Genomic DNA, 24,454 nt, shown 5'->3' on the forward strand with positions numbered 1-24,454 from the left:
ACTTTGTGTTGTCACACCCTATAGTCAAAAAATATTTTTTTTTATTTAATTTATATGCCGCCCACACTACCCAAAGGTCTCTGGGCGGCTTACAGCATTTAAAATACAATAAAGATATGTACAATTAAAATACAATTAAAATATATATAAAATTGCCATCAGACACACAGTTAATATTATTTCAGTTAAAAGCCTTCCGGAACAGGAAGGTTTTGACCTGGCGCCGAAATGTCATCAGTGTCGGCGCCAGACGAATCTCAGTCGGGAGGGCATTCCATAGTCTGGGGGCAGCTGCCGAGAAGGCCCTTTGTCTACAAGCCATCCCTCTTACCTCCTTGAGGGATGGCTCTTTCAAAAGGGCCCCCTGGCTAGATCTTAACTGCCGGGTAGGCTCATATGGAAGGAGGCGGTATTAATGTGTATGTGTATTAATGCACATACAACAGGAAGTTTCTTATAAAAGGTTCAAATCTGTCCTTCAGTCAATTGACACAACGCCAATGCTTCTATTAAAAAAGCAGAAGTGGGAAAACACCATTTCTTACATATTTATTTGAATCCTTTATACCTTGCTGTTTAGGCAGAGAAATGTCTCTGAGAGACAGTATTTTGCATAGTGAAATAAATTATTTTGTCTAGTGATTCATCTGATTTAAATGGGCATCATGTTACCATTGACTCAACCAATAAAATGGTGCAGGCCAGTGTGAGCTAGGCTGAAAAGACTACACACCCTTCACATAGCTTGAAAAACATACATTATGCTGACACATCACAGAGTGGTGGTGAGGGACTTTTAAGGGGAGGGGGCATGTGGCTCATGAGCTGTGCATGGCCCCTCGAAACCCTTTGAAACTTTTTGGCAGAACTTGATTCCAAGCCCCGAAGTGCCCTCTACAGAGAAGAAAATACATTTTTGCTATGCTTTGCAGTAAACCCAGCACACCTGGACCCTCACCTTATTTTTTAAAAATTGGCCACTACAAGACACAAGGGTTTTTTCCCCCAGCAACTCCTTCATTTTTGCAAGAAATGCCTGAGGGGAGGCACAGTAGACTCGAGCAGATGTGTGGGGGTCCCAGAACTCTGGAAAAGTCTCACCCCTTGCTCTTAAGTGTTGACCAGCCTTCCTTGGTTTGAAAAGAGCACTAACAGCATATCCTCTTTCCTGTTGACTCTGAGCTCATTCCCATTAAGTTCAATGAGACAACCACATATTAAAGGTTCTAAAAGTCCAAATTTCCATTGTACTTCTCATGATGTTTATAGAAACAGATGAAACTGGCCATCTGAGCGCCAGTTTTTCTATCTCTCCACTTCCCCGCTACCTTCCTCAGTTATTCCAGCAGTTCATGAAGAACTGGTTCTCTATCAGTGAGGAAAAGGCTGAAATCAATCCCACTGAACTCCATGGTGTCTACTTCTGCACAGAACATTGGTTCCCAAGAGTTTTTGGACTGCACTTCCCAGAGACCTTAACCACCAGCTGTGTTCGCCGGAGGGGGGGTTCTGGAAGCTGCAGTCCAAAAACACCTGGGTTACACAAGGTAGGCAATCACTGCCACAGACAATTATACTGAAGTCAATTCCTGGATGCTTTTTTGGAATATCATTCCATTCCATCCCACCCTTCTTTATACTCTAGTGTGAGACGCGCAAACGGAAATGAGAGCACCGTAGAACGTTCAACATATACGCTACTCTTTGTGGCTGCCGGGACTGGGGCGGGGTCTTGATGTCATCCGAGAAGCGTTGACCATAGACTCCGCTGGCTAGAAGGGCCACCAGTGCGGAAAACGGCTCCCTCCCTCCCTCTCTCTCCCCGCCAAGATGGCGCAGCAGGTGAACATTTCGGAGCTCTCCTTCCCGCAGCTGGAGATGCTGAAGAGCCAGCTCGACCAGGTAAGGAAGGCGGGGGGGGGGAGAGAAACGGGAAGGCGCGCGGGGGGGGGGAAATGCCCTGCGAGGCCACGGGTGCCTCCTCGGGAATGGGGGCGTCCTTCCGCCTCCCCACTCGAAGTAAAGTGGCTGCAGCCCCGCCTAAGTCACCGGGTGGCAGGGTTGACAGACGTGGAGGCTTCCTTCTGTGTAGGGTTACTCGGGAGTAAGTCAGCAGGTTTTACTCCCAGGTAAGCGCAGGTGAGGTTGCAGCACCGCTTTTGGGATCTGCTTCGGAAGAGTCAGCATTTGAGGGAACAGGATGAGGCTCTGTTCGGCGTTGACTTGTGGGGATGGTTTACACAGATGCGCGAGTCAGGGTCAGGCAGGCGCGGTCTCCCTCCGGCCGTTACGGGGTTTATCTTGGACCCCTACCGACTGACCATCATCGCCTGGTTGTGGGCCCGCCCCGCCGTGCCCTGCCCGCGGAGGCACCAAAGGCCGTCCTTCCTTTAGGTCACCCCCACCCCCACCCCAAGCCTCCCTCTCACGACGGGGGCGCCTCAGGACACCAACTACACTTTCTCCTCCTCTCGAAGCCCATCTTGCCTCTGAGGTTGGAAGCATTTGGGGGCTCAGGGAGCTTTTGGCTTTTCAGGTCAAAGCGGTGCAGCTTTGTCAGCTCAAAACCGTATGAAGCTGTATGAAGGAGATGATAAGTGATGATTCTTATTCCAGCTCCCTCGTCCATGGGATTTTCTTGTAAAGCTCTGCAAGGCATCTGCTCCAGTCTTTTAAAAATCCGTCCCTTTTCCAGTAGAAAGACTGTGCTTGTGCAGTGATTCTGTTTCTTCATTCTTCCCCAAAATTCATGAAAGACTTCTCTTGTTACAGCTTGTTACTTGGTGTTTTTACTGGGTTTGGGATGCTGGGAACAGATTAGAGATGTCAGATTATAAATCCTTCTCTCCCTCTTCCTTTCAGATATGTTGATTAACCCCATTCGGTGACTAATACTTTTATATAGCACCTTCTAGAGAGTTCCTCATGACAATTCATTTAGGCCAGTTATGTTATTCTCCTGCCATAAACAAGAGGGTGGGACAACTGAGGACTGTTTAAAACTGTTCAAGATGAAACACTGTATTTAGACACCAAGAAGTAAACTCCACTGAGCGCCCTATGACTTACAGCAGTGGTCCCCAACCTTGGGCCTCCAGATGTTCTTGGACTACAACTCCCAGAAGCCTTCACCACATCTGCTGGCCAGGATTTCTGGGAGTTGAAGTCCAAGAACATCTGGAGGCCCAAGGTTGGGGACCACTGACTTACAGTATTTCAGAGTTGGCTGTCGGTTTAGTGACTTTGTTCCCAATATGAGATCTGATTTCTTAAAGGTTGTGTTGCTGCCTTTGCAAACTGATAGGATGTGCCCAGCTTCTTTATTTACTTTTGGTCAGTGTCCCCAGATATTCTTGGACTACAACTCCCAGAAATCCTGACCAGCACAGTTAGTGGTGAAGGTCTCTGGGAGTTTTAGTCCAAGAATATGGTGACCCAGTATTGGGAGCCACTGCTTTATGAGATACAGTGGGGTCTTGACTTGAGAACTTAATCTGTATTGGAAGGCGGTTCTCAAGTCAAAAAGTTCTCAGGTAAAATCTGCATTTCCCATAGGAATGCATTGAAAACCATTTGATCCGTATCTGCTCTTTTCCGTCCATAGAAACTAATGGGAAGCTGCTATTCTGCCTTCGACCACTAGAGGGGGATATTTTGTTTCTTTTTTTCTTAGGTCAAGAAAGGTTCAGGGAAGGCAGGGAAAATACAGTCCAGGCAGGACAGTACCAGGCAGTCCGAAGACTGTCTCCCAATCCACTCTCTAAACGCTGGGAGGAGTGAGGAAGCAGACAGGCACCCTTTTCACTGGCCAACAGTTAACTGAAAGTTCAGTTTTTGCACTTTCCCTGCCTCCCACGTGGGTTTTTTTCAGTTCTTAACTCAAATCTAAGTACTTAAGTCAAGTCAATATTTTCCTATGAGAGTGGTTCTTAAGTCAAAATATTCTTAACTCAAGCCGTTCTTAAGTCAAGACCCCACTGTATGTGTATGCACCTGCTTTGAAACTTGCTGCTCTTGTTGAAGTCCTCACTGAGAAAACTGAGTGCCTAAACTGGTTAAAGAAATGTGTTTAATAATTTAGTAACTGTAGCTGAGTTATAGAAGTTGATTCCCCAGCTTGCTTCTCCAGGAATTCAACGTCTGTACCCTCATTGTGCTGTCCAAATCCAGTGAAATCTGAACTGTCATGCAACTATCAAATTTTGTTGGTGTAAAAGAACAGAAATTGTCCTTATAATTTATGGGAGCAAATTTCACATATTGTCCAATGCACTGCTAATTGGCTGCTTTTGTGCAAATGTATGGGAAGACTTCCAAACAATTATGAACTGAAACATGTCTTGTCACCATTGTTTCTGATAGTAACAGAATTGCAAACATGTTGACCATGTTAACTGGATGGCTTGGAGGCGGGCTGAAGGACCTGTGGCCTTCTAGATGTTGATGAACTGCTGCTCCTGTCACCAATTACTGCTAGTCAAGGCAGATGGGAACTGGAGGCCAACATCTGGAGAGACCTTAGGATCCCCAGACTTGTTTTGGAACTTGTGTGTTCCATGTCACAGATAGGCAAAATTCTGTGCTCAGAAAGATATAGAATACATATAGGACCTTCTGTTTGAAGATTGACTTCCTTATCTAGTGAGAGGAGCAGAAGGTGAAATGTGTAAGCCCAGGGCTGCTGTCAGTCTTTCCGGTCCACTCTCTTGCCATGTTGCTTCTCAGTTTCTTTCTAGTTCATTGTGATGTTACTGTGAGTGTCATACAAAGCTGGCAGAGCTTTTTCATGAGCTGTCCAGTGACATCAGGGAAGAAGGCTATGTATTTGCATTCCCCTTGTAGATTCCTGTGCTGTCATGGCTTCTGGTGGGAACAAAGTCCATTGAAGCAGCTTTGGAATCTCTGGTCCAACTAAAATTGTTAAGCTGGGGCTGAGGGCCTACTGCTGCTGAACTTTGAGGTTTTTTAAATGCCTTTTTTGTAGGAAATGGAGTTCCTTTCTTCCTCCATTGCTCAACTTAAGGTGGTGCAGACAAAATATGTGGAAGCAAAGGACTGTCTAAGTGTATTGAACAAAAGCAATGAAGGCAAGTACTACTTATCTTTCAAATATGCATTCCACTTTCCCTTTCCCTTCAATGGGAAAGTATGGGTTACAACAATGAAAGTACTGAACACCAAAAATAAGTATCAGAAATTAGAAGCAGTTTATAATGACTGTGTCTTTTTAATATGGTGATGATAGATTTACCGTAATACCAGCCCTTTTCCACCTCAGCTTGAAGTGTGTCACATAAAAAAATTCAAAATGCTATTGCTAAATATATGTTATGAGTACAGTGCTGTTTATCTTGGCTGATAAACTGATTGGACTGGTCCAATTAAAACATAACGGAAGTTGACATTCTTGATTTTTGTTTTAACTGCTTGTTCTGAGCCATTAATTCCTTCATTGACCCTCTTATTCTTTCCAGCTCTAACAACTCTGTGCCTTTTCGCAGCCCCAGTCTTGGTTCCCCTCGAAGCCTCTCACTCCACAAAATGCTCTCTGTATGAATGGCTATGCTGATGGGATACACAAAACAGTAGATTTTTATTCTATCATATACATGTAAAAAGTAAGTCTAATTGACCGAAATCCTGTTGTACACTTTTATGCTGCGTAAAGTCGGTAATGTCATCCAGCTGCGTCAGTTTCCGATCATCATCCAAAGGTTCATAGACTCCCTTTCATCCTAGGGAAACTGTTGGGGCCCACAGGATAGAGAGCCTTTAGTTTCAAAATGATCCCTTAAATTTTGGGGAAGCTATTAGGCTCTATGGGATTTGAAGGGCGGGTGTTTTTAATTTAAAAAAAAAAAAACATTGCTGGCAGTAAAATCATCCTGGTGACTGTGATTTATAGAAACTAAAGGCTCTCTATCCTGTGGGCCCCAACAGTTTCCCTAGGATGAAAGGGATCCAAAAAGATTTGGGGGACCGGAAACTTAATTTCAGAAAATGGCTGTGGTTGATCACATCATCAGTCTTATGCAGCATAAAGCTGCACAACAGGATGTCAACCAGAGAATCTGTTTGGGCCAGTGTAGAAATGGTGGTTGGAATGTGAGCTTGTTCTCAGCTCCTCTTACTATCTTTAAGATTCTCCTTTGTCTCTGAAGAAAATGTTTCTTTTCAGAGAGTGTGGGTTTATAAAACGTGGAAATGTTTTTCACTCTTTTGGAGGTCCTCCCATCTGTTTTCATAGACGTAACTGCACTAGTTTATTTTAGTAACACAAGGAAAAAGAGTTTTCTTGTGACAATTTGTTTTACAGTTAACAAAATCATCTTATCATGAACTATCATTGAGTGCAATCTACTTTTTTAGAAGAATGACGTATATTCAAGCCACAAGTTTATATGTTGTGGGCTGAATACTGTTCTACATATATTTCAAGAAGTAGGATGAAATCTGTAAAAGCCTGCACTAAAATAAATCTATTAGTCTTAAGTGCACCACAAGAATAGGGTTCCGCTCAAAACAGGGACGATTCAGAGATTCATTGTCAGATAAAAAGACTATATTTTTTCTCCACAGGTAAAGAACTACTGGTTCCACTCTCCAGCTCTGTATCCTTTCTGCAAAGAAATGGTATTATTATAGTGCTACAACATACCTTTTCTAAACTTTTTTCTTCCATGAACAGCATTGGATTTTTGACAATTTAATTTTTAAAAATACCAATTAAAATTGGTATATTGGTAAATATACATAATTTAAATAGGATTTAAATTATGATTTAAATTAATTTGACTTTTTAAAAAAATTATTTATTTTTATTCACCCTGCCTCCTTGGTTTTATAATTTGAGAGCTAGGTTCATCTGCAACTATCTATCTGTTGATCAATCGAGTGGCTGAAATTCTGTTGTGTGGCTCTATGTGTTTAACAATGATTATGTCATCAGCAATGGAGAATCGCAGCCAATTGAAGGCATCCTTCTGGCATTTCAGCCTGCATACAACTGTGTTGCTTTGTGTACAAGTCACATACACTCTGACGTCACTTTTAATTGGTGGCCATTGGCTGCTGGTGATTATGTCATCACTATTGCACATGCCAAGCTGCCCAACAGGATTTCATCCGTTCATTACCTGCATTTACCTTCCACCAGTGAGCTCAAGGTACTATGTATGGCCCTGCTTCTTCCCAATTGTATCTGCATGATAGTAATCCTGTGGGGCAAGTTATGATAGTGACTGGCCCAATTTCACCCACTGAGTTTTAGGGCTCAGTGAGAACTTGAACCTAAATCTCCCAAATCCAAATTCTCAGGCCCCTATACCAGACTGGGTTTCTTATATCTTTGTATGTCTCTGGAAGCTATGTTTTTGGGGAGACTTCTACCTTTATGACATTTCCACTTGTGTTCCAAATACGGTGATTAGAACAGTGAAATGTCTTGAGCTCCAGCAGTCTTCAGCAATGTGATGCTTTTCTTCTCCATGTTTCTTGAATTTTGTTCCTCCTTGCTTTGTACAGATTCCTGGTTCTCGAATGAACAGTAGTCATCACTTTAAATCGGATTTTAACTAAGCAGGCTGTAGTCAGTGCTAGCTGGAAAAGGGTAAAACCTGCATCTTTTTCAAGATCCTGGAGTCCACAGAGTTGCTCCTTCCTTTTTGCACTTTGTGTTATTCCATAATAATAATTCCTTCTCTTTCGTAGTGGTGGCTGTCTTGCTTGCATGCGATTATAACTGAGATTTGGGTGCATAGCCCTGTGTACTGCAGTCTCACTTTATCAGAACAACATGACTGTTCAGTATAGCATTTTGGCCTCTTAGTAAAGGAACTCCCACGATACTACTATCTGAGCAAGCAAAACTATCCTGTTTTAGGGAAAAATGTTTTTTTGTGTTCTGTAGATAACCTTGCAAAGACGTATGATAAATGACATTTAAAGAACAAAGGAAAGGTGTAATATAAATTAAAAAAGAATTGAATGAGTGATAGAAGTATCACCCCTTAACAGCCTCTTTGTTTTTTGAGGCTGCATGTTTTCAAAGTTTTATCCATGAGTTTGAGAACCAGAAAATGTGTCTTAGTGTTTGTTTGTTTTGAAGGCACAGGACATGTAAGAATATATGGATTGTTCAATAATAGTAATGTACCATCATGTCATTTCTGACTTTTGGCAATACTTTCCAGGGTTTTCTAACACAGTGTTCAGAAATTGTTTACCATTCCCTTCTTAATTTCATTTTCATTTGTTCAAAAGTGTGTACTTCATTTGAGTCTGGTGATTATAAGGCCCAGGAGTGTGCCAGTCTCCACTCTTATCTCCTGCAGAGTGGCATCTTGTCCTTGACCCAGAATTAATTTGTTTTCCATTTGCATTCTCTCAGACTCTTGTGCATATCCTTAACATCTTCTACAGATGTATGTTCCTGGGAAGCTTTCAGATGTTGACAATGTGTTGATAGATGTAGGGACAGGTTACTATGTAGAAAAGGTAAGGTACTAATCTGCCATATTCCAGCTATCTATGAAACCAGTTTCTGTCAGAAGCAAAAGTAGCTGGATTTAACCTGATGTGAATTGCCAAGACCTGCTTATCCTCCACTACCTTCTGCCCTGAACTGTTGTTGCTGGATGGAGTTGAGCAGTTCATCAGTCTCCATGTGAAGACAGCTGTTCTGCTGCCATGACTTGATGAAGATGGTTTGATGGCTTGCATTTTTAACCATCTGCCAGATTGATTCTATAGAAGAGGTGAGGACCTTGCGGCCCTCCAGATGTTGCTTGACTCCATTACCCAGCAGTTCCAGTCAGCATGGCTACAGGTGAAGGATGATGCAAGATGGATGTCAACAACATCTAGAGGACCACCAGTTCCCTGTTGTTGTTCTAAAGTTCTCGGAATAGATGAGTCTATTGCTAGCTACATAGTTTAAGATTTTAAAGAAAGAACTGAATGAAAAAAAAAGAACAAACCAAGTTGCATATTTGACTATATCTTTTCTTATGTCACACATGAAGCATCGTGTTCTGATTTCTCTATATTTGCAGCTCCTAAATGATTCAGCTTAGTAAGGGACACAACATGGGGCCTCTTACTAGGGCCTGCTCTTGGGGTTTTCAGACCTTTAGACTAGCAGTCCGCCCTGTGCTAGATATTTGCAAGAAAAAAATCTTCTTTAGGCAGTACAAAGTACTGTACCTAAATATCACACAATTAAAGTATCCGATTAAGAACAGAGTTTCAGAGCAATTTTTTAAAATTCAGGCAGCCCCTCTTATGTCATAACTGAACCATCAAGTCAATTCTGACTTATGGTGATTTTATTCCAGGATTTTCTAGGTAGAACTCTGAAGTGGTTTACCATTCCTTTCTTCTGGGGTGCCCTGGGACAATGTCCAGCTTGCCCAAGGCCACATAGGCTGGCTCTTCTGGGATGCATAGTTGGGAACTGAAATCCCAACCTCTGGCTAACAGCCAGGTATCTAATTCACTGAGCTATTGAGCCAGTCGTCTCATGTAATGTATGTATGTATGTATGTATGTATGTATGTATGTATGTATGTATGTATGTATGTATGTATGTATGTATGTATGTATGTATGTATGTATGTATGTATGTACCAACAGTCATGCTGCTAATGTGGATGAGATTGCAACCTATTTTTTCTCCATTATTAGGAAGGATGGCTACTGAGGTCAGTGGTGGCCAGGGAAATAGAGTATTGAATCACCTGGAGAGACACATTTTGCTAGTTTAAATAAGCATGAGTATGCATGTTTAGAGTTTGCAAGGTTCCAGCTTGGCATTTCTTTAGGTAACATTGGCAATATGCAGGGATGTCACATTGTCTTTGCTCTTGCAGTCAGTGGATGATGCGAGAGACTTTTTCAAGAGGAAGATTGATTTCCTAACAAAACAAATTGAGAAAATCCAACCCGCACTGCAGGAGAAACATGCCATGAAGCAAGGTGGGATTCAGATCAGCTAATGTTCCACTTGATTATTGCAGTTATGTCTAGAATCGATTCATGACTCTTCGTGGTTTTTTTTTTTTTTTTTTTTTTTTGCAGCGGTGATAGAAATGATGAGCCAGAAGATTCAGCAGCTAGCAGCAGCAGGAGCTTCACAGGCAGCAGCAACAAAAGCTTAGCAAACATGGGTCACTCATACATTTTTTACAGTTCACCATTTTGTGATGTAACCCAATATCGCACCATAGGGTGCATCCCGTCGTCCAACTGTGCAACTGAAGGTGGGGAGGGGGCAACCTTATCTATTTAGGCAAATACCTGTGGAAGTCCACCTTGGATCTTTTCTAGAAATGATGACGTCTTGAGGATCCCATCTGTTCAAATGAATAGACTTTCAGTAGCTCAGTGGCTGGGGTGGTTTTATTGCTGGCTGTCTAGTTCAAAACAACACTGAAAACTGTTATTTGTAAATGGAATTGTACAAAATAAACAGGTAGGATTACAGAACAAGTAACCTCCATGGATTGATGGGCTGATCTTCAGAAATGAGAGTGATGAATGCAAGAAACAGGTACAAAAGTGGGCAGCTAATACCTTGCTGGCTCTCCTGCAAGTAAGACCGTGGTTTGGTGAAAGAATGCAATAAATGACTGAGTGAGAATAGGCCTTACTCTGCAAGGCTGAATTTCTTGCTGACAGGATACTTTTGAAGAGTGTAATCTTTACAATAGCCTTCCCTGATCTGGTGCCCTCGATATGTATTCAGTTGTGACCCCCCATCTCCCCAGCAAGCTTGGCTAATGGCTGGTTCTGACTGTGGAATCAAAACCTCAAACACTCATCTTGCAGCTGTAGTAGAGGGGAATGGAACAGATGAGTCCATGTGTCGTCTTCTCTTTAAATGCCATGCTATGATTTCGTCTTAAAAAGTGTAAGTTGCAGTTAGCCTCAGGCCTACATGCTCTTCCTCCAAGGCTGCATTTGAGATTGGCCAGTTGTCTGCCTGAGAGATTCTCTTTTTAAAGGGTTGTATACCCTTTTTCTTACCATTCATGAGGATCTGAATGTTGTTTCTGAACACCCATGTTCTGGCACTGCTTTGAAACATCTGTATCTCAGAGCCTTTGATTTAACTCCTTAGTCCTTGCCGCCTCCCCCACCCCTGCAGTTGAAATGAAGCTTAAGTGTATATTTTGCTGCAGATGATCATATTTATCCCATTGCCTTTCCTCTTTCGCATGAAATTTAGACTCTCTCTGCTTATATTTATCCTGCAAGGCACTTAATATACCAATAGTAATGACCTACTGAAATGTAGGGACAGATAGTACGAGGAATCAAAATGCAGTTATTTATTAGGAAGGGAACATCCCTGGACACCATGTATTCAGAGCAAGAGATGACAGAGAAGTCCTTTGCAAACCAAATGTTTCTTTTAATGGTTTCCTCAGCCATGAACACTGAAGCCAGATAATTATTTTCTGTGTTCTGCCCCAAATGCCAGTCTCTTCACTGAAGTGCACCAAACCTGCATTTTCAATCCTAAATGTTGCTTAGAAAATTATTCCGAATGACTATATATGTAGTCCTAAACTTTTATCTATCAAAGTGTTTTGATGAAGAACACTCAGTAAGGCCATGCCCCCAGTAATTAGAAATCACTTACATTGCAAAATGAGTGTAATGAATCTTTTAAGTTACATTCATATTATAATGGAGTTATGCCTTAGACACTGAAAAAAAAACCTTGCATTTTTGGGTAACGAGTTACTTCCTTAATATGTGTTCTTCTCTGTCTTGCTCTTCTGCGCAGTAATCTGGTACTGGCTTTTTCAACAATGTACATCCATCATCTGTTCAAGATCAATCACATATCCATTTCTGATAACATTGCCCAGCTTCCTGTGGTTTCTTGAACTGCCCTTTTGGTCATGAGACCAGAACATGTAGGCTGTAGGAAATGGCTGACTAGAGGCCTGCACTCAGTAATAAAAGGGAGATGCAGAAAAGTTATTTTTTCACAAAACGTTCAACCTCCCTGTCCCCATTTCCAACAACACCTTGCTTTACTAACGGTCTGCGCCCCTTCTTTCAGCCAACTCGGTTCTGCCGAGAGTTATTTTCTCCTTGTTCCGTCCAAGTGCTCAGAAGCTGTATTTTGACAGGACTGCTTTCCCACCCTCCCCCTGTAAGTTTCTATTATGGCTTCTAGCTAAAGAATACTCCCCTACACATATTATGTACAGCAGCGGGGTCTGCAGGCTTGCTCTCAGAAGGTAGGTGAGAATGGCCCAAACAAGATCCTTATCCTCTGAGCAGCCTCTCTCTCTTTTTCCACCAAGTGACTGAAGTCCAAGCTCTGAACCCTATCTCCTCCCTCTACCCCTTGTTGCTGCTCCATAGTTTTGCTTGCTGGGGTCTCTTGCCTGGCCAAGGAAGACAAGCTGCAGTCAAGGACTCACCTTGGACCCGATTCCTTGGCTCTGGCTCCAAACCTGGGCTTCCCTTAGAATTCCCCTCCCACAAAGGGAAAGAAGTCTCAACGCACAAAGATGGGCTTGTGCACTCGCTTGTGGCGGATGAGTGTGGTGCTCTTTGTGAAACACTCCCCACACTCCACACAGATGAATGGCTCGGACGGAGCGACCCCGTGATGAGCGACCCGGTGGCGTTCCACTTCTGAAGGCGCCCGGAACCGCTGCCCGCATTCTGGGCAAGGGTGCCCGATAGGGGAGTCTGTGTCGTGGCGCAGGCGCTGGTGTTTGATCAGGCCCGCCGTGTGTGCAAAGCCCCGCCCGCACTCAGGGCAACGGAAGGGCCGGGCGCCTGTGTGTGTCCGCCGGTGCTTGGCCAGGTTCTTGCTTTGGGTGAAGCTGCGGCCACAGTCCCCGCAGGTGTATGGGCGCTCCCCGGTATGGATGCGCTGGTGCTGGATTAGGTTGGAGCTCCAGCTGAAGCTTTTGCCGCAGTCCCGACAGACGTAGGGCTTCTCGCCAGTGTGGGTCCGCCGGTGCTGCACCAGGTGCGAATTCTGCGAGAAGCTCTTGCCACAGTCAGTGCAGGTGCTGGGCCGCTCGCCAGTGTGTGTGCGCTGATGCCGCAGCAGCTTTGACCAATGGCTGAAGCTCTTGCCACACTCATTGCAGATGAAGGGCCGTTGCTTGCTGGAGCGGGAAACTACCGCCGTTGCTACTGCCACCTCTCCCTCACTGTAGCTGCCGGGGATGAGCGGGGCCCCTTGCCGATCCATGTCCAGGCCTTCGGGTTGTGAACTCGCCTTCCACTTGGGCTGCCCATGTTGGATGCTGGACTGGACCATCTTGTGCTCCAGGTGATGGTTGTCTTCACCTTCGCTAACTCCGCTTTCATCGGCTGCAAGAGGAGAGAGCCACCTACATCAGCTTCTGCAAGCGCAATGAGCCGAGACCCACGGGCGGGTCTTCAGGCTACAGAACAGAATGGAGCAGCAATGAGGAACCTGAAGGCCTCCAGCTTTTGCTGGATTAAAACTCCCATCATCCCTCACCATAACAGCAGCCAGAGATGTTGGAAACATCTGGGGAGCCATAGATTCTCCCCACCCTTTTTGTATGTCCGGGAGTTTTAAGAAAAACGAAACACATGCCCCTAGGGACTGGCAATCCAAACATTATGCAACAGCTCATTTTGCAAGCAGCATTCATTAAGCTAATTTTCTGCACTTCTCCTGTTGCATTGTTTGCTGTCTTCTAGGCTAAGGAGACTAACCTCTGTTCTGACTGGCCTATTTAGGGCATTCCATGTGTTAGGAATGTTGGGACTGTCTTGGACAGAGGAATAGCAGAACCAAAGTGAACGACTTAAGTCCAGCTCCCAGTTCTACATTTCAAAGTCAACCACCGTGTGGATTTTGCCTCTTCTCCCTTCCTTCCCACCATTACTGCCGACAAGTTAGTATTCCCACCCTTGAACACTGATGGATGCGCTTGAGCCTGCAGATTAGCAGCAGTCTGTGTTTGACATCAACACTTTGCCTTGCTTTCAAGGAAAGATGCAAAACGCAAAGTAGGGTAATATCTGAATCAAGCTATCTCTAACATTGCACTACTAATTGGTTTGTTGAGGCACTGTTAGGAGCAGGCAAATAGGACGTTCTCCCCAACCACTTAAAAAGCTTACCCACACTCCGCTGAGATCTGAGCAAGCATTGCCCACTTCCTTGCAAGTACACCTAGGCAAAGGAGCTCAGAAAGCCAAGTGCTGCTGCACTCCATGCCGTAGTGTGTGCTTTGTGTGTATTCCAAGGGAACTGTGGCATAGGTACACTGCTGCTTAGAAATGAAAAACAACTTGGGGTGAAGGGGTGGGACGTTAGACGTGTTGAGACTAACATCTGCCTTGTTGAGATGCAGGCCACAGGCAAGATGAAACATTTCCATCTTTATTAGAATTAGTAGTTCAACACAGAACAATTATTCTCTTGCATGATGGTTTGTTGTGCAAATAGGCTGAATATAGTGTTTATGTGGATTAAGACATGAAATCTGTGTTAATGGGGTGGACAACATAAGATATTTTAGGATCCACTGATAAGGGCTCTATCTAGTTTGCCATCTTTAACCTCCAGGCATTTAATGACAAACTGGCTGGATCGCTCTGTGAGTTGGGTCCCTGGCTGCAAGGCCAGAAGTTGGGAGTTCAGTTCTGCATTGTGCTGCTTGAAGATGAGAAAAGACAGCCTGCATAACCTTGGGCAAGCTGCACAGTGCCCCAGTAAAGGGGACAGTAAACTATTTCTGAGTACTCCATACTTGGGAAACTCTGGAAGCGGCTGCCAGAAGTCAGAATTCAGTTGATGACACATAATTATTATTACTGTAGTTTGACAGCAGCACAAGTGTAAAGACTCCCTTGTCTTTCTAAATTTGGCTGCTAAATTGGTGGGGTGGAGAAGCACAAACCAGGAGGGGGTTTATGTATGATAGGTCTGTTTAGGTCCTGGGCTGAGCGTGTTCTTTAAGAATATCCTCTCTCCACACCCATTATTTTGCATTTAGTTCTGGTTGGTGGATTTTGGAGTTGTAATAAACTCCACAGACTTGGACTAGGTGATCCACAAGTACCTTCTAGATCAAGGTAGTATCAATGTTTTTATGTCAAAGACAATACAAATGAGAAGATAAACTTCTAGAAGGCTCAGTGGTTGAGGTCTCTGGCTGTGGAATTCAATTCCCCAGCGTGCTCCCTTGACAAGGGCTTGACCTGAAGGTCCATAGAGTCTCATTCAGCTCTGCAGTTCTAAGATTATTATTCTATCTATTTCAAATGGATTCTGGAACAAACTATGTCAAGAAGAACAAGTGCAGTAAAAAACAGCTAATGTATCAGCCTACAATTCGGAATACTTGGGTCCAAATCTCCACCCTTCCATGAAATATTCTGGATAGTTTTGGGCCAGTGGTTATCTTTCTGCCTAAACTACCTCATAGGATTGTTGTCAGGATAGAATAGAGGACAGACTGGATAGGCTCTTGAATGCCATACTTGGCACTTGGTAGAGGAAGTGGGGATGAAGTAGGAACAGGATTCAAACAAGGCATTTGGATAATGGGCTTGAGCTGCTCACCTACATAAACTCTCCTTGCAATCCCGTTGTCATCCGAGTCATGAATCACCACAATGCCCGGGTCTTCATGCTCCATCTCAAAGGAGTTCTTAACCCCAGGCCAGAGTGTTACTGTGATGAAAAGAAGAACAATTCTCAAAAATCTGTAAAATAGGTAGAGAGAGATGTACAAATTGTTGAGTAAAAAAAACCAACGTGGACATAACCAACTGTAGGCTCATGTTAAACATGTTCTCCTGTGATAATCCACCGAGCTGGATAAGGCTCTCTGTGCTTGTAAATCAAGGCTGTGGGATTTACAAGCATAGAGAGCCTTATCCAGCTCTGCTAATCGATGATCTCTCGTTGTATGGAGTCACACAGCAAAGCACTTGGGGCTTATATCCAGACACCCTCTGGGAGGTCAGGTGGAGGGAGCCTGCTCACTGCTGACAAAATGCACTCAAGGCAACACTTTTGTCTTGTACTGCTTCATGTGGATACGTGCAAACCAAATCATGCGCTGATCATGGGTTACCTGGGATTCTCTTTGAAGGCCATAGGATACAAAGCGCAGTGCCATGCAGCTTTTTCCCAGGTTTTAAACAGGCTCCTGCCTTTCATCACCAAGAGTGGAAGAGATCTGCAGGCCATATGGAGAATCTCAACTCACATCTGGCCCAGAGGTTGAAGGTTCCTGATCTCCTGGGTATGTTCACTCAAACAATCTGCATTTTAAGTTCCACTGTCATGCTGGGATTGTGTACCGCATGATGGAGGATGAACTGCTATGTAATTTTGAATTGTAGGAATGGTGTTGGCTCAGTCTGCACCAAGAAGCTGGGATCTAAAGAAACACTTAGCAACTGAAACCTTTGGCAGTGAATAAGATAATGCTGGACAACTATCCATTATCACGACCCACTCCCCCCCCCATGTAAACTAGGAATGATAGAAATTACAATCAAACAACATCTGAAGGGCGAACAGTTGTCCTCCCTGATGCTGGGTCACTGCAAGACTCTTGCCTATGTATTGTGAAATGTGTGGCCTTTTCTGCATTCTCCTTCAGACAGTTGACTCTCATGCTATAACGACAAACTGCTTCTCAAAGTTAGCTGAGAGAGCAAGTACAAGCCATCCCACATCTATCTTTAATTGATTGCAACTGGCAACCCAAAGCACAGGAGTGCAACTGAAACACTAAAAAAATTATAATAGTCTTCATAGCATATCCAATATGATACAGAATATAACATGATAGAATATTACATATTAAACTGGATGATATCACACTATGCCACCATGTGCAACCTCACCCTGCTCACATGAACAGTCCACTACGAATGATCAGGCCAGCAGCTGGCAACTGGCAAAAGAATAATCGTGAAAAGATCACTGATTATCATGGATGCATGTTTATCACTGATTATGATGGATAATGTCTAGCCAATTACACCAACAGCACAGACAAAGTACTGCCAATTTTCCAGTCTGCTCCTGTAACTGGTCAAGCCAATACCTCCTTGATGGATCTGAAGAAGTGGGTTCCAATGCCATGGAAACTTATGCCACCAAAAAAAGCTCCTTAGTCTTTACGGTGCTGTAAAACATCTTCCTGGTTTTGCCACCACATACAAATCTGGCTCCTGCCATTAAAATGTCATCAATAACATAGAGGACTGTATGTGTGTTACTATGGGACTTGGGAGTCGCCCCAGAAAAAACTACAGTAGGTCTAATAATACAGTGGGGGTAAGGCATGGAACCAGCTAAGATTTCTGTAATGGAGGGGAGGGAGCTAGAGGAATAATTTGGATAGAAAAATCACTTAAGATTTTTCCTTCTTTCCTCCTACCTACCTACCTATCTACCTACCTACCTACTTACCTAAATCGAGAGAATGGAGTTCTATAAATTAATGATTTGCAAGTCATCAACTAAGGTTACTTGAACTTCAGAAGGAGAAGTCGGCCTCATGTCAGATAGTCTGCCTATCTAGGCCAGGATACTTCCCTGTTCTGGCTAGCTGAAGCTCTACAGCAGTGGTGTCGAACTGTGGCCCTCCAAATGTTCTTGGCCTTCAACTCCCAGAAATCCTGGCCAGCAGAGGTGGTGGTGAAGGCTTCTGGGAGTTGAAGTCCAAGAACATCTGGAGGGCCACAGTTCGACACCACTGCTCTACAGGATCTCAGACAGAGCAGGATGTAGCCCAGCACCTCCCCCTACTCTTTTTTACTTTTCGTATCAGGGATTGAACCTCAGGTGCTCCACCACTGAACGAGGCACTTTGTCATGTATATGCTTCATCTAAAAAGTGTTTTCCCCACTTCAGAATCATTGTTTTCTACACATACAGATTTTAACAATTAATTAATTGATCAAGGGAATCTTAGTTTCTTTGCAATAATCAATTGCAACTGAATGTCAGTTATACTGTACTTTGAAAGTAAGATGTGCTGAATTTAGTCCAGACAAGCTGCACAACCAAACAACCAGTGTGAATATATTTTTACAGTGCCCACCTGTAAACCTTGCATAATATGAACTGTCCACCACTGAATTACTGATGGCCGAAGTAACCATGTTAGTCTGTTTCAACATAACAAAAGATCTTGTGGTACAATTATTATAGCACATGTTCATGGAATATAATCCATTCCTTCCAATGCAGTTCAGGAATTGGATTATAATCTATGAACACATGCTTAAATGAATTATTAAAGATAAACACAAGCCTCTTTTTCTTTCTTTTTTTCTGTTTGTTTCGTTTCATTTTCTTTTCTTTCTGTCTATGAAGGGAAATTAATACAGCAACAAGGTGTTCACTGAAATCATGCACAGGGATCTATCTAATCATAACATCAACAAAGGCATTTAAAATGATTCCCCCAAACCAACAGATTTCCTGCTAGATGAATGCACAATAAAGCTGTGATCCTACCCTAATTTACCTGGGAGTCAATCCCATTTAACTCAATGAAACTTAATTCTGATTAAACACCTATAGGCCTGCTTTGTAAAGACTCGTTTTTCAAAGGTAAAATCTTATTTTTGGAAAGCTTTTCCTAAAAATTAAACCAGCTGACCCACCCTTTCTCACCTATACCGCTTGACATCTGTCTTAGGAAAATAACCTCCCACACGCACAACCCCCCCCCCAAAAAAACACCTCGATCTTGATGCCCTGGACGCGGATTCCCAGCATCCTCCTATCTGTAACTTTTAAATGACAGCTTTCTCTATCTCGGCGGTGGGGGGAGTGGCCATCTTGGGCTCGAGCAATGTCACCACCGAACAAGCAGGTTGGGGGCAGCGGGGGGGGGGGGAGGAAAGAGAGGAAGCGCCCGAGAAGGCTGCAGGAGCCGCCCCAGAAATACTGTACTGCGATGTTTAAAACAACCCGACCTGTCAACAACAGGGAGCAATTGCGACTTTGCAACGACGTTAAGTGAATGAAAAGGGAGGGGGGAAAGAGAACCTGGGGCAGGAAAAAAAAAAAGCGCCGGGTCGACGACCATAAGCCATGCAATGCCTTCTGTTGGCAACGTGGGGACGGGGTGGGGGCTGCAAAGCGGTACCGCCGATTTGCAGGAGAATGGGGGCAGGGGAGAAGCTGATCCCGAAACACAGCATGTTCTTGAATGCGCTGCATCCCCAGTTGCCCGTCCTCTCTAAACTGCATCCTGCAGGGAATTTTTTTTTTAATTACTGTACCTCGATTTTATTCCCCGCCTCCCTCTCGGCTCCAGCTCACTTGCCCTGGGATGGAGGCTGCCAGAGAATAACCTCCCTTGGTGACCTGAGGCAGAGAAAGCTCAGCTCCGGCGGCAGCTATTATTACACTCAGGCTGAACTCCTGGATCTGCTCAGGGGGCTGCTGGGAACAGGAAGGTCCCAGTTTAATGTAATCCCCTAGTCCTCCTCCTAGTCCTCCTCCACCACCACCACCCTCACCCTCCTCCTCCTCGCTCTTGTATTTCCTGGTGATCGCTAGGAAGACGGAGGAACTGATCGCTCTATGGTTAAGGCGATTTCTCTTTAATTTAGCACCCTCTCAGGAAAGGCGAGGGCCCGCTGTGGTCTGTTAACCTCCAGGCATAAGAATTGCGGATCTGAAAAATAAGCGAGTAGGTGTCTTTCTTCTTTAGGAAACCGGGGATGATGATCACCACCACCAGCAGCAGCGGTGTGGGTGCTCTGCACTCTCTCTCCTACCCCAAAGATTTTCCCCTGCGGATTTCAGTAAGAGTTGGGTACCACCAGCCTTCCGGATCGCACGAAATATTGGCTCGAAAGTTTTATTTCCATAGACATTTACTGTAGAGAGAGAATGGGATCTAGTAGTGGACGGCGGGTGCAAGATCTTCGGGTGCAAGAGACTTGGGTTCTCAAATCCCAGCTCAGCCAGGAAGCTGCTCCCTGGTATAACTGGAAAGGGGGCCCCGCCAATGCTACCCTGAGCTCCTTGGAGGAACCATGGCTCGGGACTGTAATAAATAAATAAATAAATAAATAAATAAATAAATAAATAAATAAATAAATAAATAAATAAATAAAAGGCGGTACCCTGCCTTAGTTCCTCCACAGTAACGACTGCTAACGTGTGTGAACATCCTGATCGCTTTTTGGGTTCATAGTCATTATGAGTTTAAGATAGTGTTGTTGGTAGTAGAGAAGTTAGATATTTTGAAATAACTGTAAAAACAATGGTAGGATGCAAAGCTGTTCATGGGGGTGGGGGAAGACCCTCTGGTAGACGTTTAGGGTCCCTTCCAGCTCTGCAGGTCCTGTGCCTTTGACATCTGCCAGTCTGGGATAGACAGGTGTCAAAACAGCAGCCCAAGAGATAGAAATGATATCTCTCTATTGCTTCATCAACAATCACTTGTTTTGATTTACTTCTCTGCAGAATATTCGATGTGTTATGAGTCTTTGGTGCTTGATTCAGTACAGGCAGGGGCAGCCTATCAGATTAAAAACTGGCAGACTTCAAGCTGGTCACATCTAGACTGCTATCCGTTTTTGCTCAAATACTGTATCAAGATCCACTAAAATCAGCCAGGTGCAGAAGAACATGCTTTTGATATCTGAACTGAATGGAATTGATACAAAAGTCCAGGCCTGGCCTTGCAGGAGTGATTCTGTTAAGTAACTGGGAGTCAGTAACCCTTGATTAAGTATAATATAGTCAATAACTAGTGAGAATTGAGAGGCATCCATGAAAGACTTCTCCATTGATTAAATATTGCAATATTTAGTCAATAAATATTGCAATATTTAGTGTGAGACTAAATTTATTCAATGCAAATATTGCAAGAACCTATCAGAATGCCCCCCTTGCAAGCCTGGGGCTTTCTAGATGTGTCAGGCTACAATGATCAGGCTGGCTGGGGACGATGGTAGTTGTAGTTCAACACATGCAAAAAACTCCAAGTTGGGGAAAGCCTGGATTCCTTCTGATTCACTATTAAGTTGGAGAACTTAATTGATCTGTTTTAATTGACCTTGAATTGTCTCTTCTGATTCTTCACGTGAATTAGTTGTTGTTTTTTCCTTGCAAAACAGAGGGGCTGCGGTGGTAAAACAGTTTTTTTTTGAAAAATCATAACTAGAAAACTCTATTCAAAGTCCCCCAAATTTGGCACAGTGCAAGAGTGGACTGTATGCTAGACATATGCCAAATTTGGTGATGATCTGAAACCCAGTTAAAAATTATAATTTATTGTTTGGACTGCCCCCATTTTTAGAATTGCTGATTTGCTCTGCTGCATGATATACAGTATTTACTGCATGCTTCTGCAGCAATAATAAAACTCCACTCAAAATTTTATTTTAAAATTCTTTTGCCATACCCTCTCCTGAGGGCCCAGGAGTATAGCAGACATAAATCAGAGCATATGTGAACATCATCACTAAGATGGGAAGTGGCACAGTTCATTAGCGTCAGATATTTAGAATTATCCTTGCATTGCACTTCATTTTTATTTTATTTATTTATTTATTTACAATATTTTTTAGCCGCACCATTGCCAGTGGCTTCTTATCAGCATTGCTGGCTCATGGGTGTGAACTAAAGGGTAAAGCCTAAAAAGTAGGAACCAAATCCAAAAAAACTGGAAGATAAGATGGCGTATTTGCAATTCATTGATGATGACAATGATTTACATTTCACATATATGTGAAGGTTCATGTAGATGGGCTTCCCCTTTCTTGAATAAATCACCAGACTCATTGGAATCAAACGGATTTGTGTTGTTTATTAATTCAACCAACGGGGTATTAACCTTAACATGATCTTTCCTCTGTATCTCTTGTTCAAGCAACGGCTCAGACAAGGGCAACCATAAGTTTTCTTCAAACGGATTAACAGTAGTAACATTCCAAGGTCCAGCAATCACCCGTTCTGTTTCAACTGTCTCTAGTCCAGGGTCATCCTGGTTTAAAAGCGGGAGGGTCTCTTCATCCCCCATCCAGCCCCATAACGGGGTTCCTTCTCCTGATGAGTCACCCAAAGGTTCAGGAAGCACCCCATCTTCCTTAACTCTTCGAGATGCCATGCCCGGTGTGCCTCATTTTCTCTGGCAATAGCTTCCTTTTCCTCTCTAAGCTTTCTCCTCCATTCCCTTGTCTCAGACTCACCCTGATACGATGGTCTCTGGGGTAAACCTTTACGCCTCCTGTTCTCAGCTTCAGCCTTAGGCACGCGAACCTGTTCCCATTTCCCGGTCCATGGATCCTGCATCCAGACCATTTCCCAACCACCCGGGGTATTGTCCCGGGCTGTATTTATCTCCCCTAACCCCCTTCTTCCAGAGCCTGCCCTTTCTCCTTTTTCCCCGCCATTTCGACCCTAGATGGAGTAGCCACACTCAACCCTTTCAACTCTTTCTCTAAGTCTTGGGTATCCACTGCTCACGATGCCCCCCCTTTCCCCTCATGTTCTTCTGCTCCAGCTCTCGGGTGTCTATCCCTTGGTCTTTCTTTCCGGGTGGGGTAGGAGGTGGGGTTGCTTGAGTCCCTTTGGATATCTTAAGGAGAGACAGCTCCACCAGAAAGACCTCTTGTCTTTGGTCTTTCCCCTCACAATATATTACGTGACAGTATTCAGAACGAAGACAACAAGTATATAATGGTCCTGGTAGGGTTCGTATATTCAAGACAGCACATCTACTCCAGACTAGTGAGCTTTCAGGAAAGGTGGATCCTCCTTCGCAGATTCCAGGAAGAAGACGCTGGGCAGAATGAAGACAAGGGGCATATTTTCACCTGTTTCCTGTCCCTGCTGCCCCGCCCCACCTTGGCTTCCCTGTATCAATGTTCCTTCTACGTCTCCTGGTCTCATACTACTCATCGCTGCTTGTGATCCAGAAGAGCTCTCCATGTGAACTGACTAACAAAGTACTGTACAATGTTCAAGAAGCCTTGCTTCAGATATTGGATTATAATGAACTGTATAGTTTTTTCTACCCTACTGAAAAAGCAAACTTCAAACAAAGATCCATGTCATAAATGTGTATGCATTTTCATTGTGATCAGAGAATGGAAAAATTACATTACTGTGTTTCTGAGGTCCTCTTGCTCCTGCAAAAGAAATGAAGTGATTTGAGTTGGCCACTGTTCACACATGACTCTTAAGCACACCAAGAACCTATAAGGACTGATGAAACCCACTCACCCTATCCCTCCCCCCTATTCATCATGCCTGAAGGAGGCCGACCTCAATAGTACCTATGTAAATATACACTAAGGCATCATCCCCTTGAAGGCAAAGACACCATTTAATGCACAGCAAGGAAAATGACATTCCCAGCCGCAAACCCAAAGATTAACGAAGAAGAAGAAAAAGTAAAACAAATGCCTATTCATCCATTAGCGGAGTGTTTCTGAAAAATCCAGTCTCTAGCCTTTTCTAAAATTTCGGCTGTGTATAGCTGTGGAGATTGGAATCGAGCAAATAAATGCTTTATCACTACTTTCATTATATTTCTAAATGTCATTCAGTGAGGAAAGACACAGAAACAGTGCAGGGTGTGGCAGGAGATGACATCCTAGGCATGCAAACCTGTGCAGTAAGGTATAGGATCAGGTGGCACATGTTTTGACTGTCTTCTGGTGCCCTTCTTGGATATTTTAGTATGTTGTCTCTGTGACACCATTTGAGTTGGGCTGGACAAGATGTAGAAAAGCTAATGGATATGTTCAATATTAAATTGCATGAAAACAAGCCACTTGCTGACGATCTTTTATAGCTTGACGCCGTGGCTGCATTCATAAATAGAGAGCAAATATTACTTACATTTATGGTGTACAAGTGTTATTGATCTCTATGCAGCTGCAATCACGTCTACTGTGAAATGTGTCAAGTTGGACCCTAACAAGCACACAAGTGCAAGATTACGTTTGCCCGGTGATCCTGATCGCTTGCACCTAAAAATGCTAACCCCAAATTAATATTTCACTGGAGTTTGCTTTCTGGTAAATAGTTTCAGGATTCCAACCTTTGATGGATGTCACAGTCTTCCAGGGGTTTTCTCTACCAACGTACTAGGATACTGCTGTGGAATGCGAGGCCCTCCAAATCTTATCAGCCTCAGCTAGAAGAGCTAACAGTGAGGAATAATGGGCCTTGTAGTCCAACATCTGAAAGGCCACACGTTTCCCATCCAAGGGTAGCGAGCCTGTCCGCTCCCAGAAGCTTTGGACCACAACTCCCAGAATCCCTCTCTTCTAGCCACCCAAACAATTAGGAAAGCCGCTTCATTCGTGAAACGATTGGAAGACATCGGAGGAGGGGGCGGGCCTTCTTTAAGATAGGCGGGACTGATTGGACAAGGCCTGTGATAAGGGCGAGGCCTAATGAGGTAAAGGAGGCGGGCAGAAAGAAAAAGC

The 24,454-nt window shown here is 43.8% G+C and overlaps 2 protein-coding genes and 1 long non-coding RNA gene across 7 annotated transcripts; 1 reads left to right on the forward strand and 2 right to left on the reverse strand.

The window, feature by feature from the left end:
- Nucleotides 1-1,660: 1,660 nt before the first annotated feature.
- Nucleotides 1,661-10,488, forward strand: PFDN5 (prefoldin subunit 5). The gene is made up of 6 exons (XM_020778175.3): nt 1,661-1,902; nt 4,985-5,087; nt 6,580-6,611; nt 8,422-8,496; nt 9,870-9,975; nt 10,078-10,488. The coding sequence occupies exons 1-6, from the start codon at nt 1,831-1,833 to the stop codon at nt 10,155-10,157; spliced, it is 468 nt and encodes a 155-aa protein (XP_020633834.1). The 5' UTR covers nt 1,661-1,830; the 3' UTR covers nt 10,158-10,488.
- A 904-nt stretch (nt 10,489-11,392) lies between these two features.
- Nucleotides 11,393-19,454, reverse strand: LOC110070465 (uncharacterized). Of its 5 annotated transcripts, none has more exons than XM_020778161.3 (3): nt 19,320-19,454; nt 15,584-15,694; nt 11,393-13,350 (listed from the first exon to the last, which is right to left on the reverse strand). In XM_020778161.3, the coding sequence occupies exons 2-3, from the start codon at nt 15,657-15,659 to the stop codon at nt 12,518-12,520; spliced, it is 909 nt and encodes a 302-aa protein (XP_020633820.2). In that variant the 5' UTR covers nt 15,660-15,694; nt 19,320-19,454; the 3' UTR covers nt 11,393-12,517. The 5 variants fall into 5 exon arrangements, with proteins under 5 accessions (XP_020633820.2, XP_020633825.2, XP_020633815.2 ...); XM_020778166.3 differs by having other exon boundaries at nt 15,588-15,694; nt 19,280-19,433; XM_020778156.3 differs by having other exon boundaries at nt 19,280-19,433.
- Nucleotides 19,455-21,802: 2,348 nt separating this feature from the next.
- Nucleotides 21,803-24,286, reverse strand: LOC140704684 (uncharacterized). The gene is made up of 2 exons (XR_012084042.2): nt 24,064-24,286; nt 21,803-23,146 (listed from the first exon to the last, which is right to left on the reverse strand). It is a non-coding gene; the product is annotated as an uncharacterized LOC140704684 (long non-coding RNA).
- Between the last annotated feature and the right edge of the window lie 168 nt (nt 24,287-24,454).

This window comes from Pogona vitticeps, chromosome 2 (genome assembly GCF_051106095.1).
Source record: "Pogona vitticeps strain Pit_001003342236 chromosome 2, PviZW2.1, whole genome shotgun sequence".
Lineage (NCBI taxonomy): Eukaryota > Metazoa > Chordata > Lepidosauria > Squamata > Agamidae > Pogona > Pogona vitticeps.